The 27111-nt window shown below is 46.9% G+C and overlaps 2 protein-coding genes and 1 long non-coding RNA gene across 4 annotated transcripts; all 3 read right to left on the bottom strand.

Moving 5' to 3' along the window:
• Window positions 1-6891: 6891 nt before the first annotated feature.
• Window positions 6892-9203, bottom strand: LOC127336785 (uncharacterized). Of its 2 annotated transcripts, XR_007873538.2 has the most exons (4): window positions 8735-9203; window positions 8416-8504; window positions 7251-8309; window positions 6892-7060 (listed from the first exon to the last, which is right to left on the bottom strand). It is a non-coding gene; the product is annotated as an uncharacterized lncRNA (long non-coding RNA). The 2 variants fall into 2 exon arrangements; XR_011751164.1 differs by lacking the exon at window positions 8735-9203 and having other exon boundaries at window positions 8416-8728.
• Window positions 9204-9401: 198 nt separating this feature from the next.
• Window positions 9402-14186, bottom strand: LOC139835882 (uncharacterized). Its single transcript, XM_071825778.1, has 3 exons — window positions 12803-14186; window positions 10578-11539; window positions 9402-10487 (listed from the first exon to the last, which is right to left on the bottom strand). The coding sequence occupies exons 1-3, from the start codon at window positions 14184-14186 to the stop codon at window positions 9402-9404; spliced, it is 3432 nt and encodes a 1143-aa protein (XP_071681879.1).
• Window positions 14187-15296: 1110 nt separating this feature from the next.
• Window positions 15297-23202, bottom strand: LOC127330772 (3beta-hydroxysteroid-dehydrogenase/decarboxylase). Its single transcript, XM_051356870.2, has 8 exons — window positions 22911-23202; window positions 22513-22602; window positions 22299-22432; window positions 22024-22182; window positions 16570-16692; window positions 16416-16495; window positions 15580-15787; window positions 15297-15484 (listed from the first exon to the last, which is right to left on the bottom strand). The coding sequence occupies exons 1-8, from the start codon at window positions 23155-23157 to the stop codon at window positions 15437-15439; spliced, it is 1089 nt and encodes a 362-aa protein (XP_051212830.1). The 5' UTR covers window positions 23158-23202; the 3' UTR covers window positions 15297-15436.
• Between the last annotated feature and the right edge of the window lie 3909 nt (window positions 23203-27111).

Below are 27111 nucleotides of genomic sequence, written 5' to 3' on the forward strand. Positions count from 1 at the left end.
TAAATGAAGTTGGGACAAATTGAGAAACTCAAATATTCCACATGGATGGCATAACCAATCATTGCAAAAAGGAGAGCGGGAAGCTCCGTGTCTCAAACAAGATTTTGGGGCTATTTGCAAGAAAAAGATGTTTTTCTGAGATGGAAACTACAGTGAATTGAAATGTCGTGTTTTAGATTTTAATTCTTTCTCATATATACATGTCAGATGTTAGTACTAGACCTTGCGCCAACTGGACCTGCATGGAACCGACGTACGTGTTTGTGCAGGAGCTGAGGGGGCGCTGCCCCCAACACATGCTGGGGAAGGTTGAGGACTGCTGTAGGGACGCCTTCGTCATGAGGGTCTACCACGACTAGGCTGGTGACGTATGTTCCAGCGCAGTTCTTCACATTTGATGGGCGCGACTTCCTGTCTGTTAAGGTGTTCAGTATCAACCGTTGCCGCGTGATGTAGGATATCTCCGGAACGGCGGTGGAGGCTGCCCAAGTCGTTGAGGCCTGAAGGGGCATAGTCTATCCGCCTCCAGGGCAGGCCATTCATTTTGCTCGCTCCTCTCCTATGTAGCTGCTCGGGCCATTGGTGCCTGCGCTTTTAGACATAGCAGTATAACGAGCGTGTCATGTAATAAGTTAGCCTTATGTTTCAAGAACTTATTATCATGATCAATTATGTATTTTCGCGCAATATCTTTTTTTTTGTAACAGAGGTTATTCCCTGCACTGCAAGTTCTTCTTATCGATGTCTATCTTGAATGGTGCATGAGAGCGCTTGACTAAGAGTGACACGTCCTGGGAAACGTAACAATCCACAAGGCTCTCTGTTCTTAGGATAGTTAGAGCATCTCCAGCGTCCTACACCATGCCTAAGCGCGAGGTGCAGTAGGAGCCGGAGTTCGCGACGCCGCTGTCAATCCGAGGCGCAGCGGCAGCAGCACAGGCGCGCCGACGGTGCCCTCCTCATCCTGAAGCCGAAGGTGAAGTAGGAGCAAGACGACGAGGCAGCCGCGAAGGCAGCGCTATTGGTGGAGTACGAGCGGCAACAACGTCTCATCGCAAGCAGCGACGACCCCGAGGACTGCCCTGGCTTGCGAGCAGCATGCTTGGCGTCGTTGAACGACAAGGACGCATGGAGGAGCGACCCCGACGAGGCAATCGTCATGTCCATCCGTGACTTTGGGAAGCCGCTCGTGGACCTCACCGACGACGGCGAGGCTGGGCCAAGCGGTGCGGTGAAGGACGAGCCCGTCAACGAGCCCGACGAGCGCGGCCAGCAGGACGTCGTCATCGACGACATGTACAACTTCCACCAGTACTACGATGCCTCTGGCCGCCGCAAGTACTATTAGATTAGGGTTTACTTAAATTTCATTGAATATCGTTCGAATCTATGTAATATATAGCAAGTTTAAATAAATTAGCTTAAGTTTTAAAAATTTGAAATTTTGTTTGGGTGACGCAGCTAGAGAGCGACGTCCCCCAAACGCGACACGAAGAAAACACGTCCCCAAACAATAAATCCGGCGTCATTTGAAATGACGCTTTGAGGAATGCGGCTTGAGATGCTCTTAGGTCTAAGCACTAATTTCCTGCCCGACAGAAGAAAACTTATGAGAACTTCACTTCTTTGAATGTCTCCACGCTACACTGAGATGAAAAGTTGTGCTTGGTATTTTCGGCCGAGAATCCCTCTACTTGCAGAGGGAGCACTACATGAAACAACCGTGTATCAAAAATATCCGGCGAACGGCTAAAAATACCCGGCGAAGCTACCGGCACGGCGAAGATGGCACGGAAAAGATCTTCTCGGCGAAGAATTGCCGCGTGTATATCGTAGGTACATGGCAAAGAAAAGGAGTTAGACTTTGCCGTGTGTACCATCCAGGTACACGGCAAAGGACGAACGCCCAGGGGCTACCACGTCGCTGCCTCTTCGCCGAGTGTCGGCCGACGGGAGCACGAGCACACGGTAAACTACAGTTCTTTGCCGAGTGTTATCACGGCAGCACACGGCAAAGCTTTGTGGCAAGAAAAAAAAACAGAAAATGGCAGCATGTCCACGTTGCAGGTACTGAAGCTATCCGAGCTCGCGGCCAGGATAGAGGGGCTGGCATGCCGTTCTTGCTGTCACTGCCGGAGGAGGCGCACCGCCGTGAGGTAGGGAGGGGGACGTGGCAGGTGAGAGATGGTGGGATTCTACGGGCAGCGGGCGTTCAAGGTGAGGGCTGGCCACGGCGTGCGGTCGAGGTAGGGCCGACAGCGACGAACAGGAAGTCCTCGGGTCGGCAGAACGTCGTGGAAGTCGCCAGGGTGGCGTCGACGGGAGGGGACGTGGTGGAGGCGGCTTTCCTCCTCGGTGCAGCGCAGACCAGGAGGAGCTGGCAGCGTGGACCGAACACGCACCGACGACACGCTCAAGGAAGAGCTGCAGCGCGTGTTAACTGACGGGCGGAGAGGAGATGCACTCATGGACGAGCTGCGGCGCGGAGCGGATGAGCGCCGGCGGCACACAGCTGCAGAGTCGTCGATGCGGATGGGGCGCGGCGGTCGAACAGGCAGCGGGTCGGAGAACCACAGAGTCGTCGATGCAGACGGGGCACGGTTGTCGGACCTGCGGTGGGTCGGTCGACGAGCAGCGGCGGGGTTTTTTTGACGGTCGGCTCGGGAGAATGGGGAAAGGTTCCCCGTCTCCGTATTTAGTAGAAAGATGTACGATAGGAGACGGCTGAAAATAAAAACCCGTCTCTAAAAGCATACAATTCGGACCTCGGTACATAAATCCGAGCAGCCCAGATAAATCAGTACAGAAAAACTCGACGAGTACGGATTTATTCGGAAACTTCGAAATAGAAAGAAATCTTAAATTTGTAAAGTTTTAAATAAAAAAGTTGAATGGAGTGCATATATCATTAGTAATGAAGAATGATGATCTCCGCCACAAAAAAGTACAAATGGTATACCACATGGTATAAACTTTGGATTTTCTCCAGGCATGTATGATCTTCCACTCGACACACTTGTTTCAAAGCAAATTAGTGCAGGTGTTTGGGAATTTACTAATATTTTTTACCACATCATATGGGTATACTAAAATGAACATATGGCAAGATTCATAATTATCTGACATTTTTAGATATTATAAACAATTAAAATCACAATAGCTTGTGTAGGTCCAAACTTCATTACAAATTATTTAAAATTCTAATGTGAACTTATGATATGAGATACTGGTTTTATATAAGTACTTAAACTTTAATTTTTCATCCATAAAAAAATATTTTTCTCATGAAGACTTTAGTATAATTTTTGAATTAATTCCACTAAATAGCCAATTATTCATTTAATTGAATAAATAGGAAATAAACTATATAAAATCTGAAAACTTCAGATTAGCAACGTTAAGATGTATTTTAATTTACGTGAATACAGTGAAAAGTCCTAGACAAATCTTTGATCAAGAAATGCTAAACTAATACAATCCTGACACCATCAATTTATCTAGTCATTCCGCATAAGGAGAAACTCTAAAGTTTGCTTAGAATATCAAATTATAACGTTAAATGCATGTTCATATATAGATCGGAGTAGTGTATAGATTGTAAAGTTTATAATTCTAACATAATATAACATATATATAGATCGGAGTAGTGTCTAAATTGTAATGTCGATGATTCTTACATAATATAACACACATATATATATAGTTGATCTAACTTTATATATAGCTAGTGCCCAATAGTAGAAACATATATAGTTGTCACATGGGCCATAGTAGTGCCCAACAGTAGAAACATATATAGTTGTCACATGGGCCATAGTAGTGCCCAACATTACCAACATAGTTGTCTCATAGTGCCCAATATAAAGCATAATTACATATTTAGTGTGCCACACTCCCCGCAAAATAATAAAGCTAGTGTGGCACATATTTACTAATTTTTCTTCACAAGTCTATTAAGCGAATCTTCGCCACAAACAAACCAATGCATTCTTCCCTCACTTATACCCTCGCAACAACCATTGAAGCAATTATAAGTTGGTTCATGTCGCAAAACTCGGTCCAGCCATTGCTAAAATCTATTGACGGATTATGTAATCCCCCTGAATAGTGCATCCATGCCATATGTTAGAAATAGAGCTCTGCCTTGGCGTGAGATCTTGTAACCATGTTCAAAGCTTGATGGCATGACCTGTAATAAAGAATTAGTTCAAAGACATACATTAGTAAACACACAAGTACTACTCTCATAAAATGGTTGAGCTATAATAACTCACGAAGGCATTTTTTAGCTTGAAAAATTCATGGAGCACTGTAAGATAGTACTGGAATTCAGACAGATGGTAAAAGTAATCCTCATCTCTGTATTTCTGCTTATTTACTTCCTTCATCATCTCAAAAGTGATGGCAGACATGTCTGGAATAGTAAAGAGATGCATATATGTGAAGACACTCCTATAAAACACCTCTCTAGTATATTTTCTTAGATAAAAACCACCTCTGATGTTGGGATTCACATATGGCAAAGTTAGTCCTGTAAATTGCAATTAACAACATCGAAAGGATTTCAAATGGCAGTCAATACATATACATATACATATGCATATACATTTTGATGGGAAAGCGTACATACCAATGAAATATATGTGAATTCTTTGATGTCACCAATAGGTGGATGTATGTGCTGTCATTTTAAACACATGCTCAACTCTGTTCAGAAACTCATCTTGCAGCACATCTTTCTCATCAGATCCTTCCTCATTTTCATCTTCATCTTCTCCTGCTCTGGCTTCTTGATTGATTAATGTGAAGGTCACAACATCATGGAGAGCATTGTTGTGTGATCTACAGTAGAAATCCAGAATGGTCCTCTTATGTATGTAGCCTCTTCTCTTTTCAAAAGGAAAGACTCAGAGCTTTGTCATGAGAACACAGCAGGCAGCTACTTATCGTCAAAGTAGTTGACTCTTGCCTTGAAGTGGCAAGGAATAGCTGAGAACAAAAAATATTTGATGAACTGGGTTATCTTACAAACATTGGGTCAATTGTCCTAGTTCAGCAAATGTGATATTGGGAAGCGCTGGCTTATTTTACACTAACAGAGATAATAAATTTGGTATCAAAATATGCCTTGGCTTTACAGGAACTCTTGTAATATTTTGTCTAAAATATTGAAACTACTTATGGGTTATTTCTTAACAAATTCAATTACTTATGCTGTTTCTTAACAAATTTTATTTTTACCATTTCTTGATGAATAAAGATGATGACAAGGGTGAATGGATGGTACAAATCGAAACTAACTTATATTTGAAATGTTTTTACAATGATAGCAGTATACTCCTGAAATATTAAGAAATTCCTTGACAGAGATACACATATGCGAAACTAACTTAACAGATCTTAAGAAAATTCTTAACAGAGATACACATATGTGAAACTAACTTATATTAACTGATCTAGAATAAACCATTATTTTGCTGATTGAGACTAAAAATAACTCAGCACAACGTTCTCAAACTGTGCGGAGTTCATGACGATGCCGAACGATTTTGCATTCCTCTTTGAACGGAAGCAGTTCTCCTGTGGCTGATTGCAGATGCGCAAACCTCCATCGCTGAAATACAAGAAGAAGTTGACTTAGATAAAGATTGAGAAACCCTATCCGAAATGGGGGAAAATGAAGAGGAAAAAATTCTCAAAGCAATGTGGGCAATAAACTAGATTGAACAAAATGTATAAGAACATTGTACTTAATCATACGAGTAATTAAAGAATGATTGGAGAAATCCGGAGAAAACCAAGAGGATGAACTGGCGGAGGTTACCGTAGTGTCGTTATCGCTCGAACTGGCGGGCGTACATTTTTGAGATTTGGACCCCAAGCGGTTGTTAATGGAGGCCATCTGTGCGATACTCTTCAATGCGGTTTACTTTAACACCGCCTAAGGAAGATAAGTTAGACGGTCTCCTGTATTGTCCGTCTCTATTCACCACATTCTTTGAGGCGCTTCATTTTAATAACCGCCTAAGATATATAATCTAAACGGTCTCATGTATTATCCGTCTCCGGTGCCCCTCTTATTCAGGAGAGCATAGTTTATCAAGGTCTCTAAAAGTTATAGATTCGTTCCATTCTGCCCGACCGTCTGAGGGTTGACTTCTGAGTTGGCTTTCAATTAATTGGGACAAAACCAACTCACCTGGCAGTCTCTAAGTAGCGAGTTTGTACTAGTGAGGTTAACCCTTCGTCAGCAGGTGTTCAAGATCATCAGACGCAGACACTTTCGCTTCAATCGCCTGCTTTTCCTCGGAGGGTTCTGCGGATAACGAACCTTCCAACCTGTACGACAATATGATTTGGGAACCGGCACTTCACCAAGGGAGAGGCCTATCTCATATATATATGGGTATACAAGATACATATACAAGCACTACAAGAAGACCCCTCCTACTGCAACCTAAATATCTGTATCTAAATACCAATGTAGGCGTTGCTAGCGCCTCTACCAACGGATAATGATGCGTTGCATTTTTGGGTGTTGCAAGGGTACAATGCAACACATATAGGTCTGTTGGTAACGTGGGAGTTGCTAGGCAGCAACATATAGAACTAAGGGTGCGCAACACTTACATACGTTGGTGCTTGTAGTACCCGATTGAATTCATGATGTGCATAATATTAATTTTATCAATTAAATATTTGCATTAAATATCTGCATTAAATATCTGAAAGCAGTGGCTCACATATGCCATCCATAATAATAAAGAAATTCCGAAATTATTTGAATTGGGTCCATGTTGTGCTTTCAAGTCATACGTGAAGTAAGAAACTCAATATCACTATTTATAGATAATAAAAACATATTATATATTGAATTAAAATAGTAGCATTACAAGAGGAACGTCATCCACGAGAAATTAAGTTAACAACAAGAATTCCCTCCTACGAGATAACTAAAGATGCAGAGATCCAGAGTAGATTATCCAACAACAACAACAACATTGTTCTCCTTCCATTCAACTTGTTGTCACACATATCATCATCCATTTATCTTTTGAATCTACAAGGAAAAAGGCAAAATTGTTAACACAACAGTGGAAGAAACATCAGATGATGCAAGTAGCGAGACGGTAAAATAGTCATGTACAAAGGTTGAAGGCCATGCAATTTTTGTTCCTTCAGTGAATTTTTTTGTTTCGGTACAAAATCTTCAATTTTGACAAGTGTGGCATTGACATGTACAGCCATACCTGGTTTGTTATTTCAGCACCGAGTTTATGTTTTGGATCACAGCTTACAATTGTAGGAAGAGCAACGTCCTTGTCTCTGTTTGATAGGCTCCTCAAGAATACTTTAGTGCATGTCTGTTAGAAAAACAAAAGGTAAGGATTGGTTTGCTCATGCCCATCATCCGGAAACAAAAGTAGAATAAAAATAGATTAGTTTTAAGAAAAAAGGTAATCAGAATTAAATTAATGTCAAAGACATTAATATCGTTCACATCAAGTGAGGCTAATAAAAGAATGAACGTGAGCAAATTATTGATATAACAAAATTTATGTACCTGTAATCACTAGGTAGCGTGCACAGTGCAACGCACGTTTTTATAATAAAGTAGTTTTAGTATGCTATAAAAAATAGTTTTAATATATCATATAGTCTCTCCGTCACGAAAAGGATGTTGCAATAAAATGCTAACGTTGGGTCCTCAAAATACCCATGTTTTCGTAAATCATTTTATTTTCATGTGTATCTTGTCTCGACATGTACAGTACATCTACAACATTGATCAGGTCTGGACGCCATCAACCAAACAATTAAGCCATCTCTAGGTGGTCGCACGACATACACTTCCTTTTGAGTTCGGCTATGATCAGTTAAGCTTAATCTAGCTACAACAGTCTGACTGCTTAAATCAGATCCATTGTGCCTTAAACATTTGCATAAACCAGTTCGGCATGCATCCAGATTTAGCCCAATCATGTCAGTGCCTCTCAAGTCTCAACTATCTAGCCTCCATCACATGCCAGTCTGGCAGTAGGATTAATTAATCACAGATTTACAGCACAAAAGCCTGACCTGAAATCTTACACGTGCTTCGATCTGGCTAAAAATAGTTATAGATGAACCTCAATAACTAAGTTGCCCTTTGTAAGTGCGAAGTACCAGTTGCACGCACCATGATGTGCTGATGTTATATTGTAAATCAGCAAAATAAAAACAGAGATTAGGAAAGCTCCCCTTTACTTCTGCAGATGGGCTGATCAGCGAATTAGAAAACATATGACCTTAGTTACCACTGCAGGTAGCTGAATACAAAGTAGAGTATGTTAACCCGTGAAGAATAAAGAGTACAATCACCAGTACAAAGGTAAGAAGTTGTTGCCACAGAACTAACCAATGGACAACACTTACTGTATTGTTGTTTTCAGTTTCAAAGTGCGAGATATTATTGTGATGGGGCACGGAGAAGAGCCTTGTTAACAGTGGGCTTCAAGATTAATCTGCTACCAATGAAAACAAGTAATATTCTGTTATTAAATCCAACTAAAATACTAGAACTGCAGCGAAAAACACTATCCAACACTGAAAGACAATTGCTCCAAGTAACAACCAGCGGTCACAAGATAAATCGTTCGTGGTTGCGATATGTTACACATTATTTCATCTTTTCAGATCAAAACTAGCATCCGATCTGACCGGAAAAATGAGACAGGGAGAGGGCGTTACTTACATGCGATCTACCAGACTGGTGAGAGAGGCTAAGAGCAGCCTGATGGCTGAACAGCTTGGCGTGCAGGACAAATTTCGCCTGTATCTGCCGCGCGGTTGCAGAAGATGAACTTGGAGACATCAACCTAAAAGGGGAAAACACAACTCGTACCTGGATTTCCCTTGGTCCGCCTTTCCCCGGTGCTCTGCTTCGCTGCCCGGCCGCTTCTCCTTGTCCCATCCCTCCCCCGCCGCCGCCTCCAGCGCGTGGCCGCCGCCTAGTATGGTCGTCGAGCAGCGACACCAACAGACCGTGAGGAGGGTCGAGGCATGGGGTAGCCGGAGAGGATGGGAGATCGATGGCTGTTCGACGGCCTGATTTGTTGAAACGATCTCGTTCGTGGTGCATTGCGGCTAGGGTTATGGTGGACTTGGAGAATGGAATCGGGAGTTGAGATGGATAGGCCGGGGATGTGGGGACGAGTTAAAGGACATGGTAGATCCCAAGAGGAAAAAAAAGTATTAGAGTGGGGACGTGGGGAGAATTGCCAGTAGATACACATCTTGCCATCGTTGCAAGCTATCAGTTGCTTTACGCCTAGTCGTGTTGTAGTGAAGTGTCTATACCCCATACGATATGACATATACAAATACGGACTACTATACATGTCTAACACCCTCCCTCAATCTTAGCCACTTCGTAGAGAATCAAGAAGGGTAAGATTGCGCCTGCAAGCCTCAAACTGTGGTAGAGGTAATGGCTTCGTGAAGATATCAGCAAGTTGATCCTTAGAGGAGATGAACTTGATTTGTAGTAGCCGTTTTGCAACACGTTCCCTCACAAAGTGAAAATCAACTTCGATGTGCTTTGTACGGGCATGAAATACCGGATTCGCAGAGAGGTATGTAGCACCGATGTTATCACACCAAAGAATAGGAGGTCTGGGTTGGGGAATGCCCAACTCCTTAATCAGCGACTGTACCCAAATGAGCTCAGCAGTAGCATTACCAACAGCCTTGTATTCTGCTTCAGTACTACTTCGAGAAATTGTCGCCTGTTTGCGAGCACTCCAGGCAATCAAGGTAGAGCCAAAGAATACTGCATAACCCCCCGTGGATCGCCTGTCATCAGGATTGCCTGCCCAATCAGCATCAGAATAAGCCGAGAGCACAACAGAGGAACTCGGCCGGATATGTAGACCATGGGACACTGTAAGACGCACGTAGCGCAAAATGCGCTTAACAGCAGACCAATGAGTGTCACGAGGCTCATGAAGATACTGACAAACTCGATTGACAGCAAAAGAGATATCTGGGCGAGTAAGCGTCAAGTACTGAAGACCCCCAACAATGCTTCTGTATTCAGTAGCATCAGCAGAAGAAAGGAGCGCACCATCTACAGCAGTTATCTTGTCTGTGGAAGACATAGGAGTCGCAACTGTCTTACACTTCAACATCCCAGCACGCTGCAAAAGATCCAAAGAATACTTCTTCTGTGTCAGAACCAGACCACGGTCACGAGGAGTGACTTCCAAACCAAGGAAGAAATGAAGCGGACCAAGATCTTTGACAGCAAAATCAGCACCCAAGGATGTAATAAGAGCAGCTGCAGCGGAAGAAGATGAACTGACAAGAATAATGTCATCCACATAAACCAAGAAGTACATAGTAACCTCAGGCTTCTGAAGAAGAAATAAGGACGTATCAGCTGTAGAAGGCACAAAACCATGAGCACGGAGCGCAGTAGCAAGACGCGCATGCCAAGCACGAGGAGCCTGTTTCAGACCATAGAGAGCTTTGGTGAGTCAACAGAGATAATCTGGACGAGCAGAATCAACAAAGCCTGGGGGCTGACGCATATAAACCTCCTCCTCCAAGACACCATGAAGGAATGCATTCTGCACATCTAACTGACGCATCGACCAACCTCGAGTAACTGCAACAGAGAGAAGTAACCTGATGGTGGTAGGCTTGATCACAGGACTGAAGGTATCTTCATAATCAAGGCCATAGCGCTGCCGAAAACCACGGGCAACAAGACGCGCTTTGTAGCGCTCAATAGATCCATCAGCATGTTTCTTCACTTTGAAAACCCATTTAGAGTCAATGACATTTACCCGAGGCGGTGGAGGAACAAGAGTCCAAGTCTCATTACGAAGCAATGCTTGATATTCCAGTTCCATAGCTGCTCGCCAATGAGGGACAGCCATGGCAGCTTGATAATTGCGAGGTTCAACAGACGGATCAGAAAGGGCAACAGCCGAGCAAGCAGCATACCAGGCAACTGTACCATCCGTGCGGTGAAGCGGTCGAACAATGCCACTGCGACTGCGTGTGTGTGGTCGTAGAGCCACAGGAGCAACCGCCACAGGAGGAACAATCGGTGAGTCTCGCGGAGTAGGCGAGGGGCTGTCCGCTGGAGAGGGATCAGCCACGGGCGAGGCGGGCGGAGAAGAAACCACGGGCGAGGCGGGCGGCGTGGGGGACCCGCGCACGGGCGATGCACGCGCAGGTGACGCGGGCGGATCGACGTCAGGGACGCCAGACCATGCATGGGCACGGGCGTCGAGGCCATGCAGGGGCCGATCGACGAGCGGAGAAGGCGCTGCATGGGCACGCTCTTCATGGCCATGCACAGGCTGTGGCGACGACGTTGTTGTCGTTGAAGACGGCTGATCAACATGCACAGCCGTATCTGAATGGACACGGTCATCAAGACCATGCGGAGGAGCACCACGAGCAGCTATATCCATAGCCGAGGAAGAGGAAGACAGCAATGGGGGCGCGACGTCCTCGAGCAATTCCAGCCGTGCACCACGACCGATCCCTGCACCATGATTAGGCAACAACATAGGGGAGTATGCAACATCATCAAATTGGTCAGCAGGAACATGAGTGGCAGGAGGTGGAGAAGACTCGACGGTGGAGGACGGTAGGTTGGCAAAAGGAAACAAGTTTTCATCAAACACGACATCCCTAGAGATATAAACACGATTTGTAGGAACATGAAGACATTTGTAGCCCTTATGAAGAGAGCTATACCCAAGAAAAACACACTTTTTAGAGCGAAATTCCAATTTACGTTTATTATAGGGGCGCAAGTGAGGCCAACAGGCACACCCAAACACCTTGAGAAAGGTATAGTCAGGAACTTCATGCAAGAGTAATTCAATGGGTGTCTTCATGTCAAGAACTCTAGTGGGAGTGCGATTAATGAGAAAACAAGCGGTGGAGAAGGCATCACTCCAGAACCGAAAAGGAACAGATGCATGAGCTAGCAAAGTGAGGCCAGTTTCAACAATATGACGATGCTTACGTTCAACAGTGCCATTCTGCTGATGTGTATGAGGACATGCTAAACGGTGAGAGATCCCAAGCTTTTGAAAGAAGGTGTTAAGATTGCGATACTCGCCACCCCAATCCGATTGAACATGAATAATTTTGTGCTTGAGAAGCCGTTCAACATGAGTTTGAAACTGAATGAAAACATTGAACACATCAGATTTGCGCTTAATTAGATATAACCAAGTAAAGCGACTATAAGCATCGATAAAACTGACATAATATTTATGACCGCTAACAGAAGTATCAGCTGGACCCCACACATCTGAAAACACAATTTCTAGAGGATTCTTAACTTCTCGACTAGATGATGAAAAAGAAAGTTGATGACTCTTGCCCTGCTGACATGCATCACACACTGCAGGATCTTTATTACTAGACAAACTAGGAAGCTCATGGCGATGGAGAATATGGCGAACAATAGGTGTGGCTGGATGACCAAAGCGTGCATGCCACTGTGACGACGAAGTGCGAACTCCACTGAAGACCTGAGATACACGTGGCGACTCCAACCGATAGAGACCTTGACATAGACGCCCACTAAGAAGAATGTCCCTCGTGGCTCGATCCTTGACAAAAAGATCAAAAGGGTGAAATTCACAAAACACATTATTATCATAGGTGAGTTTCGGAACAGAAAGGAGACTACGTGTCACAGAGGGAACTCTAAGAACATTACGAGGGTGGAGATTCCTATCGGCATGTCTAGTAAGGAGAGATGCTTGACCAATATGAGAGATGTGCATACCTGCCCCATTGGCGGTGTGAACCTTGTCAGAACCATGGTAGACATCACGGGAATTGAGCTTGCCCAACTCGCTCGTCAGATGATCCGTAGCACCGGTGTCCATATACCAGTGAGGATCAACATAGGTCTGAGTGTGCCCCTGCTGACCCTGAGGAGCGGGGCGATCGGCCATGGCAGCTTGACGGGCATTGTTGCGGGTGTCCTTGCCGTCATTGCCGATGCCGAGAAAGCTGCACTGAAACCGGCGATGGCACTTGGAGGCGAGATGACCGTCACGCCCACAGAGCTGGCACACGCGTGTGGGACGGCCTCCGCCTGAGTGATCCGGTGCAGAAGGCGCAGGTGGCTTGGGGGCGTAGGATTTCCCGGAGCCATTGGTCGGCGTGGGACGGAAACCCCCTTTGTTGGCGGCGAGGGCCGAGGAGTCGCCGTGACCCCGGCGTCCTGGGCGAGCCTCCAAACGCTGCTCGGTATTGAGCAAGCGCTGGTACAACTCATGAGCGGGCATAGGCGAAGTAGCTGCGCGCTCATTGACCACCTCCACCAGACCGTCATACTCTTCATCGAGACCGTTGACGACGTACGAGGTGAATTCGGAGTCACGAAGAGGCTGGCCAATGGAGGCCAGCGTGTCAGCGAGTTCCCGGACCTTGTTGTAGTAGTCCGTGACGCTCAGATCAAGCTTCTCACACTCGCCAAGTTGACGGCGAAGAGCATTGGCGCGGGCCTGAGATTGCGCCGAGAAGGTCCGCTCGAGGATGCTCCATGCCTCGTGCGAGGTCTTGGCGAAGACGACGAGACCAGCAACTCCCGATGTGAGGGAGCCCTGGATCGAGGAGAGATTTGCTTGATCTTGCCCCGTCCAAACGCGATGAGCTGGGTTGATCACCGGTCCGTGCACGCCATCCACCAGCGCAGGAGGACACGGGAGAGAACCATCGACGTATCCCATCAGATAATGACTCCGAAGGAGGGGGAGGACCTGCGCACGCCAGAAAATATAATTATCCGGCGAGAGCTTGATGGTGATGTGGTTGCCAAAGTGGTATGGCGGCGGGATGAGGCCAGATGCATCCGTTGTGGGTGCAGATGAGGGCGCCGCCAATGGCGTAGCCGTCACAGGGGCAACCATGGCCGGCGCCGAGCCAGCACTCTGCGGCTCCATCATGGCGGAGGACGAGGGAGACGGAAGAGTCGCAATCTGCAGCGCTGTCGTGGCTGCGGACGAAAGAGCCGTTGAGGCGGTCGACGGCAGGTGAGAGAACAGGGAGCCGACGCTCACAGTCCCGATCGCAGGCGCCGCCATGGCAGCGTGATCAAGGGGCCTGTTGAGGAGCGCAGCAAGGGAAGCCGGAAGGAGGCCGGCGGAGGTGAGGCCGGTCATCGAGGACGTGCTCGACATGGCGGCGGCGGAAGCGGAGGATCGGGCGGCGGCGCACCTGGTTAGGGTTTAGGCACCGACTCGCTCTGATACCATGTACGACAATATGATTTGGGAACCGGCACTTCACCAAGGGAGAGGCCTATCTCATATATATATGGGTATACAAGATACATATACAAGTGTCTATACCACATACGATATGACATATACAAATACGGACTACTATACATGTCTAACACAACCCCCGTGCCTGATCAAGATGGTCATAGCTAAAGTAAAGAGAGGGTGGTGATGAGCTGGGAATGTCTGAACCAGTTTACATCTGGAGATGTTGTTAATATTCTGCTACTTGTGTAAAATTCGTCAAAACTTGTAATATCTTTTCAGCGTTGGAGTGCTTTAGAGTTGAACTGTGGCACCTTAGATGGTTTTTAATTTTTGTTTTCGAAGGAGGCTTATAAGGTATTCAGATTGTTAAGCGTGATTAGAAAGTCCAGAGGTGGTTTCTTTTTTAGTTTCCTATTTCTTTTACATTCTTTTATTTTGTGTCGAATTTTTAAACATAAAGAACATTTTTTCCATTATCTGATGATGGTGGTACCAGGAGATTGCTCCGTGTGGAAAACAATGACTATCCCATTGATATACAAGAGGACAAGATGTATCGCTTCCGGCTGCATGAGTAGAGAGACCACACTAGACGCTGATGGCTAAGCAAAGAGGAATTGGTCCTTCCATCTCCACCGATGCGCCTACAAAGTATCCTTGTTGCCAGGATAGGGAGAAGTGGACACCGGAGCCCGAGTAGCCACCTGCAGTGGAAGGAAACCTAGGTTGACTCACGATCACCCTCTCTATCTTCTCGCAATAATCACTAAATTGAACACAGTGGTACATGGAAGCTGCTTAACCTTTATATGTTGAACAACCTCTTTAAATACACAAAACGTTCAAACATGTATATTCATTTGACAAGCATTCTATGGACACAAACAAACTATATATCAATTTACCAGTGCCTTACAAGCTTCTGGTCACAAAGCATTTCAAGGATGGCAGGATTGGCCGGACACGATGGAATATAATGCATGGTATAACATGTTTGCTTCATCTGAAATTTATGGTAATGATTATAAAACAATAGAAATATATTATTATCCAATTTAACCACTTAGCACTATACATATATGTCTAAAGGATAGTTCTGGTGGAATTTTGTTCCCTTTGTCTTTGATATAAGTGTGGGTATATCATTCATTGAACTCCTTATAGAATTTGGTAGTCATCTTTACTCCGTCCTGACAATAAAGGTTATAAAACGTGTCAGCATAATCTTATAAATTTTTAAAAACAAATCGTAAAATATCAAAGAAAAATGAGGAGAAGAAACAACCTTGAGTGAGACTATTGGTTTATAACCAAGTTGTTCAGCGGCGCTGTTGCAGTTGAATGTTCTATTCAGCGTCGCATACTTAATGCTTGTGGATGTTAGAACACTAGGTTTACGCATTCCACAACGAGATAATATATATTTGTAGCTCCAGTCAATGAGACATGTTATCGGCATTAGAAGATACGAAGGTATTCTTAATCTAAACCGGCTGCAAAGAAATGTCATAATCAGCTCAGATATCACAAGTTGCATTATTATTTTAGATATAATAACTAGATTATTATCATGACCAAATGTTATATTCTTAATGTAGAACTTTCTATCAAAATAATATAATGTTTGTACACGGTAAATATAGATAACAACAAAGAAATTGACTAATTTTGCTGACACTGAGAGGCATGTACTGTGCTTTGCAAAAAAAAAATGTAGCAAAAAACATGATATGCTGTTAGGAAATCTATTTCTTAATATAGCTGTAGAGGAATTGAAACTAAAACCCTCTCTAACGTACCATGGAGATCATGAGAGTAATTTTTATATGTTAAGTGTTGACATAATATTTATATTTGGGCTCTTGTTGGATGGCAAAATCCCCACCCCCTTCTTCTGATTTATGTTGATGTTGTGAAAAACTTATGATTACAATGAGGAACTAGAAATTTGATAAGATAAAATTGACAACATTTTGGAGGGCTGAAGGTAGAACTAACAAGTTCCCACAAATAAGAGAGATATAATTATGTATATTTTGGATAAGAATATAAACATGTCAACTAGGAATATGACACAGTAAAATCTACAAAAATATATACAATATAATAGTGAAATATCACCTGTGGTATCCAAGGTCTTCTAAAATCATGTATAGGAAGTCCCACATATTTACCGGCTCCATATTTGTTATAAAGTATGCCTGTTAAAAATTAAACATGTCAAAAAAGGAATAGTATGAATCATATTTTGCAGCAGCTCATGATAAATACATACTTTTCCTCCACTTATCTTTGCACCCTCTTTGGTCGAAAGTGCTCTCTCAGCACAGACATGACCATGCACTACATTCTCAACATATACAAAATCATCACAATTCTTGCCATCACCCATAATCATCTGCAAGAATAATAACTAGGTCATCTACATGGAACTAGTCACAATGAAATGATTATCTATATATTTAATTATATTAGATTGGATTAGTTATCTGATAATACATATATCGAGTGACTTGAGACCATATCTGCTCCAAAACTTTGGGTGGGTAACACAATAGCCGACATGAACCCCATACATGACCTTCGGGTGTAGTTTTTGGGATTAAGAATTCATATGATTGATATGGCCTAGTTGAAATGATGCTTAAGACACCTATTAGCCACGCCCACACATAATCCACGATTTAGAAATTTCATCCGACCCAGACACAAGCGAGCCAAAGGGAGGCCAAAGTTTCATGCTTGAAAGTAGGCAAGATATGCAAAATCCATCTAGGAGCATGCATAGAGCATCATTCTCACCCATTTACTCTGCTCTCTACTTATCTCACGCTCTCGTTTCCCTCCACCAATAACCATCACCATGACAAAGGTGTTGAATCCATATGTGGCAGTGGTACATATGTACTGTCATCCTCGGCGGCAGCAATCATCATTCTCAATCCCTAAATCCTAGGTTGATTGGATAATCCTGGTTTTTAGGGACATTTGTCCCAACTTGTCATGGATAGCTTGTGGAGCTTCTCACTGTGGCCTGACTTACGCTATGCCTACAACAGAATCAAGCTGGAGCCTCCACACTTGTCATATAAGGGCATCAGATGAGCCTGGATGGCTCACTGTTCTATATTGTGGTTGGGTGTTCCCTAGTCACAACTCCCACTCGTAGAAGCAACACCTCTCGTCTATGCCATGTTGGTAGCACATCAAATACGGCTGGCAGCACTATTGCCCCCTCCTTCCAGCATTGCCATCACTTATAGTAGCATCGTATCCCTTCCTTGGAAGCATCGCAACCCACTATTGTAGCACTATCATGCTTCATTGGCAGCCCCGACGCCCACCAATGGTAGCACCTCCTCTCACCACAGGAAGCAACTATGCCCACCGCTAGCACTGTGCGGCTGCCTGCTTTGCAGCACCCACGGTCAATACTTTTGGTAATGGCCTCGCGTGATAGTCAAGTCCCTACATTGAATTCACTCACTGCACCCATCAACTACATGATTTTAGTTGGGGATGGATATGGCATAGTGCACCGACACCTCCTACCATAGAAGGACCGTACATCGAAACACTGAGTGACATGTGGTGGTTATGTCAATGGAGCACAATGAAGGAAGTCACTCTGCGGCACATGTCTGACAAAGGCAAATGATGCATACATCCATGTTTCGACGAGATAAGGTGATTTAGAGGTGGAGCGTGGGCCTATATCGTAGGACATGGGGCCATGTGCTTATCAACCAAAAATATTGATCCTCTAACGAGGGTAAGATTTTTTTGTATAAAAAGCCTTTCAGCTGCAAATATAGGGATCGAAACCCATTTTTTACTTGCTCCTATACCTGTAAGCCCCCTCCACTATGGCGTTCTTCTCCCCCTTTATTATATCTTTATCCCACATAGCGAATGTTGTTGCTCAACTCGCAACCGCCCTCGTGCCTCCCCAGGAAGGGTTCCTCCGAAACCAGGTGCAGCAGGACCACGAATCGTCTCTTCGCACCAACCCGCCACCCACAAGGTATAGCATCCAAAAGCCACCTATATACTCGTTTTCCGCGTGCCTCCTTTCCAACCTTTCGACATGGTGTTAGATAATTTGAGCCTTCTCCACATCATCCCTGAGCTCGACGACCTCTCCAACCTTGAGCGTTGGCCTCCAAAGTCGTCGAGAGCAAGGTCCCTCCTCGAAATCGCAAAATCTCGATGATGATGCTTGGACCTCGTAATGTTGTTGTTTCCCCATTGTTGTTGCTGCTGCAGCTGTCTGACACCCCTCCTATGCTTGGTTCTTGCGGTGTTCTATTCATCGCACGATAACTTTGGCTCGCGCCGAGGTGTGCCAGAAAAAGGTACCAAATAAAGCATTCTGGTTGGAGAAGGGGAGGGGGCAAATTGATTGGCGGTTGCCGAATATTATATTGACATATGGGATGGGAAATTTTGGAACAAAACGACTGCTAAACCAGACACATTGGGACGGTGCATGGTGCATGTTAAGGGAGACGGGTCCCTAAAGAAAAGTTTCGGCATTGTTATAGCATAAAATAGTATTTCTATAATTAAAAAATATAGGAAAATGTTACATGTTGATGTAACGGATGCAGGTATGTATGTATGAAGTTTACATTAAGTATTTGTGATATGTATAAATTTAGAAAATATGCATACTACGAGGTAATTTCTAAAATTTGCAATGATTCTCGTGACATGTCCCCAGGCGTGAGTTCGGGGAGGGGCTTTCTGCTACAGAAATCGAGAGTTGTTGGTTGAGGGAGTCCAACTTTTCTTATTTTGCCACTAGGGAGTCTAACTTTACTTCTAATTTTTTTGGCGACTATGGAGTCTAACTTTACGTGTGTAGTCGGTAGATCATGTAAAAAATCTGGCAGACTTTTTAGTGGAGTTTGTAAATCGCAAAAATATTAGGGCTTTTGTTGCAATTACTGTAAGTCTGATAGTACAGTACGAGCATGTTTAATGGTTTTGTGTAGACCTCTGGTACTTACAAGGTGGAAATTTTCCCCATGGGGCAGGTACCCTCTGGAATTTACACGCCACGAAGCAGGGATGGGGGGAAATTCTACCCGTGGGGATTAGCTGGCGGATACCCAATAGTCTAGCGGGATGGGTGCAGGGATCAATTGCCCCCCCCCCCCCCCCCCCCCACCCCCGCAGGGACTCATGGATACCCGATAATCTCTGACACGTGGGCTAGGGAGACATAAAACATAGCCTAGATGTCTGGAGGGATTTGGCGGCGATGGGAATTGGCGGGTACCGGGGCGAAGACGATGGAGTCATCCCCAGCCATCCCCGGCCCCGTCGCCACCTTGACTCAAGAGGTACTCAGTTATGTACCTCGAGTGGCACCTTCGAAGAAAACACGATTTATGGGACATGGTGTTTGGGTTTATAGGTCTAAATGTATCTATTATAAAAATGCATTCTAAATGTATCTTTTATAAAAATGCATTCTAAATATATATTAAAATGTTAAAAATTCCAAAAATAAATCTATAGATGTATATCCGGGCATGCTATGTTCGCACATAAAATTTTGAAAGAATAAAATATTATTTATGGTCAGTATAAAAAAAGATCAGAACAAATCTCGTGCGAAGCTACTATGAAGCACTAAAAAAGTAAAAAAATTGTACTTTTTAAGCGAGTATTAAAAAATGTAACTTTTCCATGAAACTTTATGGGTGGATATAGAGTTTGCGATGTATAACTGATTATTTATTCATATATTTTTTAATATATTGAAAAAAGTTTAAACAGTGGACGCATCTACACTTATGAGCTAAAATTCATTTCCATAGCTTATATTATAGTAGTACTTACTGCTCAGTACCTACGTGATTCTGAGCATCCAAATTCATGAGGAAATAACGATTAGATTTGCCGTGTTATGCCATCTTCCATCTGTGTCAAAGTCCTTGATTAGAGCATCTCTAGTTGCGTTCTCAAAGCGTCCCGCAAAGATTTTTGAGAGCATTGAATATTTTTTCGGGCCCAGTCGCGCGCCCAAAGCCCCCTTCCGTCTGGCGCGGTCCAATAGATTGTCCGGCACCCCGAGCCCGTCCCCGTTCTACAGGAGACGTTTCGGGTGCGCCGGACAGAGCGAGAAGTGAGGCGGGGAGTGGTGGGTCTGACGCATCATTGACACACGAACGACGACCAACCGTCACCTACCTCGCGACGGAAGTTATTAGCGCGCTGCGACGGTGAAGTTTCCACTGAGACGCAGCGACACATCTTGTCGCGCCTAGATCTCCGTGCCGGCGCTAATGCGCGCCACCGCTCCGTCGTCTCCCTCCGGCATATAAAAAGGGGAGCTCGCGCATTGTTCCTCACACAAACCCTAGCGTCTCTCTCCCCAACCCTAGCCGCCACATCTCAGGAGCCAAGGGCCAATCCATGGATGGTAGAGGTCGGGGTCGAGCTCGTGGCCGTGGGCGCGGTCGTGTTGGAGCAGCAATGCCTACACGGCCGCCTTCGACGTCGTCTGTCTTCAGAGGAAGAGTGGGAGTCCGAGTTCATCGTCGTCCTCAATGGCGACCCACTAGGCATCCATAGGTTACCGGACAAGTTCGACGACTTTGTCGTCGGCAAGGAGTCGGCCGTGATGTCACAGTGGGAGGCTAGCTGCGTTTAGTTTGTGTAATGTTCGTCCTCTCTATTGAAATGAAAATGTAAAAACAAACAAAAAAAAAATTTAATGTTTTAAGGGTGCGTTTGGGGGGCCGTGGCTGGGGAGCGATGCGTCCCAAACACGGCATGAAGCAGATACGTCGCTAGATCCGGTGCGACTTAGAAGATACTTTGGGGGACGCGACTGAAGATACTCTTAGGTACCGCAACATGAGCAAGCAATTATTAAGAAAATCGTTTTGTAGTACTTTACATACTCTCTTCAGACCAGTATAAGACTAGTCACAATGCATAGTATCATATAGAAGTATCATGCGTATGATACTACTACATATTACTATCTCCACAATGCATGGTATCATATACGAGTATCATAGTCTCTATATATTAATTGTTTTGTAGAATCTCAATGCAAATATATGTACAAGATTTACTTGACATTAATTTTTCTAGTAGTATGTGCTATGATACAGTATCTATCTATGATACTAGTACCCTCTCTCTCATCCTTAATTGCACTGCCACATCAGCATTTTGCATGCATGGAATGCATGATACTACCTATGATACTCCCATTGTGGGTAGTCTAACAGCCTTGTACTTAATTTAAGAAAATAATTTGACCATTGCTTTGATCAGTAAAATATAAATTGTAAGTCACAAAAATATTACCACTGAAAAACTTTTTGAATATAAATCTAATAGTATAGCTTTTGTTGACACGTAATACATATTTTACTAACTAAATTAATGGTTAAAATTTATCTTAAACTATGTGCGCGCATATTAAACTGCAACGAAGGAGAGTTTTAATTGGCTTGCCCACACGTACTATAACAAAAGGCCGAGGGTGTACTAGTTTTTTATAGATTAATTGGTGCTTTATTATTAAAATATAACATCACGAAGATTGAGATCTTAAATACCCAATCTTCGCATTAGCTAAGATGCAGAAGGCTGATTTTTTTTCTAAGGCCAAAAACAACTGGAGCAAGTACAAGTTTAGCTTGAAACTATGTTTTCACTGGAATTGTTATCATATTATCACGTGCAATATACAAATACTCACCATCATTCCTCCGTAAGAAACTAATGCTGGCACTATCCTGCTACCGGGACCAAAAATGCTTCCAGGACGTATGCAACAAGTGAGAAGCTCATCTGGGACATTGGCCCGCATCACTAGCTTTTCCGCTTCTGCCTTCGTTTCAGTGTACGCATCGTGAAACTAGAGAAACCACTTTGTCAGCACTAGAACAAATTAACTGCCCGAGTAAGGTAATTGTTTAAATAATTCATTCGCAAAAAGAAGAAAGAATAATGACGTTTTATATGCGGGGCAACCTTATCTGGGTATGGCGTGGATTCATCTACACCAAAGAGGCCATCAACTCCGTCGAATACAACCCCACTAGTACTAGTGTATATTAGAGCTTTAACCTTGGATGTCTGACAAGCCTGGATAACATTCTTTGTCCCTTCAAGAGGTCAAGGAAAAACAAATTATGATACTGGCAGACCTCTAAAGCAAGGTAAAACATTATTTCAGAATACTTACCCTCGACGTTGACCTTGTAATGAAGTTGGAAGTCGTTGTTGGTAGGATCGGGGGCAGCGGTGTGGAAAACTGTATCAACCCCTTCAAAAGCTGCAGAGCACAATTCTTCATGTGATGGAGTTCAAGAAGTATCTGTTACAGGCTTGGGAAGCTTACAGCTGATACAGGCTTTCGATCAAGATCTTGTCGTTTTATTTGTAAGTAGATATATCTATGTGAGTAACTATCAGGATTGGGCTCTGAAGTAAAATCATCAAATTAATTAGTAACTCAAATCCTATAGTTGCATGTATCGAGATCCAAACAAATTGAAGAGTTGTGCCGATTGTTGGACTGATTACCTAGAACAGGACAATAATTGCCTTCTTCCTAGGTTAGAGAAGCAAATATGACTATACCTTTTGTGAGCTGGTCTAGTTTGGAGACGTCGGCGGAGATGTAGGTGGCGCGACCGTCCCGGAGGGCGGCACCGAGGAGCCCATCATTCTCGTAGGGTTGCAGGGTGGCGTCGGGGCCGACGTCCGTGATCCGCACGCGCCAACCTCCGGAACTGAGCAGCGCCATCACGAGGTGCCTCGCCATGAATCCCCGTCCGCCCGTCACCGCGCACCACCGTACTTCCAGGTTGCCCAACGAAGGATCCATTAGGCTAGCTAGCTATCTAGCAAGTATACTAGTATAAAGTACACTATTAGGGCTACCGTCAACTACTTGCTTGCTAGTAGTAGTATATGGACTTCCTAGTATATATAGGCTTTGGCTAACTATCATTTTTTTTTCTTATGAGATTACCCATGATAGATTCATGTCTACACTGATGTGATTCTTTCCAGCCGTTGGACACGGCAATGCTCGGCAAAACTGCCTTATCCTCTTTATCGGAGTCTCGGCAAAAGATGGGCTATACCAGAAAAGAGTTTGTCCTAAAGAAAATACTCAGCAAAGCGAACATTTCAAAGTTTGCGCATTGCGGTCTTTTTTATTTTAAAAGAAAGAAGATATTATGTCCTAAAGATTTGCAAACCATCTATGCAATCAGAAAGACACATCAAATGCTAAACCGAGATCAAATAAAGTGTCCGATGAGATACATCCCTAGGAACCGTGAGCGAGAGAGCGTGAGCGAGAGAGCGTGAGCGAGAGAGCGTGAGTGAGGAGCGCAGGGCGCCCTCCGCGCGACCGCCGTGCGCCTCCCGGGCGGCGGTGGTTTCCCCTTCCTTCCCTTCCTTCCGCCATGGCCAGCAAGGTGGCTCTGACTCCGACCGCAGCAACGACTCGGTGACCTCCCGTGCCCCAGCTTCTCCCCTTCGCTCGCTGGTGGTCGCTCCGGCGGGCCACCGTCTTGGGTCCAGGGGTTGGGCAGATGGTGCAGGTCCCAGTCATGGTCGCCCGGCCGCCGCCGGTGGTGGTGTTGATGCTGGTAGTCCGTGGCAGACCATGGAATCTAGGCGCGCGCGCGCCGCGCGCAGAGGTCCGGAGCACGCTCGACGACAGTTTGGGCGGCCTCTGCCGGCTTCTCGGCCTCCGCCGGGAGGCGCTTCTTCCCGCGTTCCGGCGGCCCTTCATGGTGGGTGCTACAACTGTGGCCTTGAGGGGCACATCTCCGCTGAGTGCACCAACGATACGCTCTGCGTGCGCTGCGGGGGCACCAAGCACACCTCCCGCAACTGCAAGCGGCCGCGCAGCGCGTCACCTCCGGCTGCGCCGCCATCTGCAGGCGGTCCTCTGGTGGATGCTCCGCCGCCGCCGCCGCCGCCGTCGGCTGTGGCTCCTGCGGGCCCTGGACGCTCCTGGAGGGACGTGGCCTGTGGCTCCGAGGGGGCGCCCGCGTCCAGTTCCGGTCTGGTGGGCTTCTCTGCGCCGTTCGCTCCCTCGGCGGGGTCGCCCATCGTCTCCCTGTCCGAGGGCGAGCCACGGCCTATTTCGCCCGGGCCGGCTGACGTCTGCTACGTCTCGCCGTCGCTTGGCATGGTGCAGATGGAGGCCGATCTCGACCGTGCCGTCTTGGTGCGCGTCGGGGGTCGCAGGGATGCGGTGACGCCGGCCATCGCCGCGGCCGCCATCTTTGACCAGCTCGGTTTGCGGGTAGACGTTGATTTCTCCATTCGCCCTGCCGAGCCCGCCGATTTCCTCATCCTGTGCGGGGGGATGGAGACCCGTGACACGCTGTTGGGGGCGCAGTTCGTCTCCGCGCCGGTGTCGCTCCACTTCGAGCCCTGGAGCCGCCGCGCGGGTGCAACGCCGCGGGAAACTCCTTTCCTCGCGGAGCTTGTGCTGCGGGGCATCCCCGCCCACGCATGGGCTGAGCGTACAGCGATCAAGCTGCTGGAGGGAAGCGGCATCATTGACGCGGTCGACCCGGACACGGCGGCGCGCCGTGACATGAAGCATTTCCGGCTGTCTCTTTGGACGCATGACCTCGCCTCCATTCCGGGGATTCGTTGGTTGGCGGTGCCGGAGCCGGGCTCCGGCTTGCCTCTCAGGGTCTCCACGGGGCAGCGTCGTCCTCGTATCTCGCCTCCGCAGATGCTTTGGTACCGCGTCCTCATTGACATTGAGAGGTGGCTTCTCGCCGGCTCGCCGCCTGCCTCTGACGGGTCGGACGCGGCTGAGGACGCCCCCCTCCCTCCCAGCGACGGTGGATCGTCTGGTCATGGTGGTGGTTCGCTGGGCGGGGCAGACGTGGCTGGGGCCCAAGCTCCTGGTGGTCGGCGTCGCCGTCGTCGCAGGGGTCCGCGGAGGCGTCGTGGCCGTCGTGCGGCACCGGTAGACGCCGTCGCCCTCGCTGTCGTTGCTGCGGCGGTTGACCGCTGGGAACCTGGTGCTGCGGACTCCCCTGTTCCTGCTGCTCCCTCGGCGGCGGGGCTCGCTGCCTCCTTGCCGTCGCCTACGTCGGGGCGAGCGGGCGGGTTGTCCGCGGCGGCGCTTCCGTTCACGCCGTTGAGCCGCATCCCCGCGCCTAGGGCTGACGTTAGTCCTTTGGTCCCGTCGCCGCGCTCTCCGAGGTCTGCGGCTGGGCCCCGGCGCTCTGACTTTGCTTGCTCCTCGATCGGCTCCGTTGTCCGTTTCCCCTTGGAGCCTTGCGGCGTGGACGGAGCGCAGACGCGGCCTGTGGGCGTTGACGACGCCTTTTCCCTGTCTTCCCGCTCGGCCGGCTCGTCCGGTAGCGAGCAGCAGTGGGGTGAGCCATGCCTGCGAGGAGACAGGGCAGTCCTCGATGCTGCTGAAGGACTGCTGTCCGGCCTGCGTGGGTCGCCCGAGGAAGATCCACCTTCTCCGCTTTGCCGCTCCTGTCCCTGGTCCCCCGCTGTGGCGCCTGCCGGTCTTTTGAGCTCCGGTTGCTCGGCCTGCTCCCTGTCCGCGGGGCAGGAGACGCCTTCTGACCGCGCGGCCACGCCCGTGACCACGGAGCATGCGCTGGGCTTAGAGGGCTACGTGCATGCTTCCGCTGTTGAGGGGCCCGCTTTAGGTGGTGGCTCGGAGCCGTTGGTTGGAGGTGCTAAGGCTGGGGCCGCCTGCAGCCATGATAGCCAACAGCTGATTGCCACGTCGCCCTCCCTGCATGTTGAGGATAGCTCTGGTGGCTCGCCGGGGACCGGTGGCCAGGCTGCTCCTGCAATTGATCGCCGCCACAGTCCTTCGCCGTTGGCCGAGGATGTGCGGACGTTGACCGCGCTGCTTCGTCAGTTCCGTCAACGGATTGATGATCCGCTGCTTCCGCTGCCCGATCCTAAGGTGGTGCGACGCCGTCTCTTCCGTGTCTCGCCTACCTCTGTGAGGCGCAGCCGTCGCATCGCGGCCCAAGGGAGCGGGGTGCCCACCACTGCTCTGAAACGCGCGCAGAAGGTGCTCATGGAGAAGCTGGGGATCTGCCGCGACAACGAGCGCATTTCTTCGTCTCAGCTGGCGGATTACGCGGCCATTTTCGCTTCGCCTTTGGGCCGGGAGCAGGTGGAGGCGATCGCTGCCCTCTTTGGCCTGACCTGTCCTACGGTGGAGGAGGATTTGGCGGTGGATGATGCGTGAGGTTGATACGTCCGTTGGGAACCCCAAGAGGAAGGTGTGATGCGCACAGCGGCAAGTTTCCCTCAGTAAGAAACCAAGGTTTAATCGAACCAGTAGGAGTCAAGAAGCACGTTGAAGGTTGATGGCGGCGGGATGTAGTGCGGCGCAACACCAGGGATTCCGGCGCCAACGTGGAACCTGCACAACACAACCAAAGTACTTTGCCCCAACGAAACAGTGAGGTTGTCAATCTCACCGGCTTGCTGTAACAAAGGATTAACCGTATTGTGTGGAAGATGATTGTTTGCAGAAAACAGTAGAACAAGTATTGCAGTAGATTGTATTTCAGTATAGAGAATTGGACCGGGGTCCACAGTTCACTAGAGGTGTCTCTCCCATAAGATAAACAGCATGTTGGGTGAACAAATTACAGTTGGGCAATTGACAAATAAAGAGGGCATGACCATGCACATACATATTATGATGAGTATAGTGAGATTTAATTGGGCATTACGACAAAGTACATAGACCGCCATCCAGCATGCATCTATGCCTAAAAAGTCCACCTTCAGGTTATCATCCGAACCCCCTCCA

This window comes from Lolium perenne, chromosome 2 (genome assembly GCF_019359855.2).
Source record: "Lolium perenne isolate Kyuss_39 chromosome 2, Kyuss_2.0, whole genome shotgun sequence".
Taxonomy (NCBI): domain Eukaryota; kingdom Viridiplantae; phylum Streptophyta; class Magnoliopsida; order Poales; family Poaceae; genus Lolium; species Lolium perenne.

Excerpts from the sequence above, each read along its gene's own strand:
- LOC139835882 (XM_071825778.1), bottom strand. The coding sequence starts at position 14,186 with ATGACCGGCCTCACCTCCGCCGGCCTCCTTCCGGCTTCCCTTGCTGCG. Across the intron at positions 11,540-12,802 it reads TCACACCGCCAATGGGGCAG|GGATCGGTCGTGGTGCACGG; the intron begins GTATGCACATCT and ends ATCATGGTGCAG. Across the intron at positions 10,488-10,577 it reads ATGGTGTCTTGGAGGAGGAG|GCTCCTCGTGCTTGGCATGC; the intron begins GTTTATATGCGT and ends GGTCTGAAACAG.
- LOC127330772 (XM_051356870.2), bottom strand. The coding sequence starts at position 23,157 with ATGGATCCTTCGTTGGGCAACCTGGAAGTACGGTGGTGCGCGGTGACG. Across the intron at positions 22,433-22,512 it reads TTACAAGGTCAACGTCGAGG|GGACAAAGAATGTTATCCAG; the intron begins GTAAGTATTCTG and ends GACCTCTTGAAG. Across the intron at positions 16,693-22,023 it reads TTTCTTACGGAGGAATGATG|ATGATTATGGGTGATGGCAA; the intron begins GTGAGTATTTGT and ends TTATTCTTGCAG.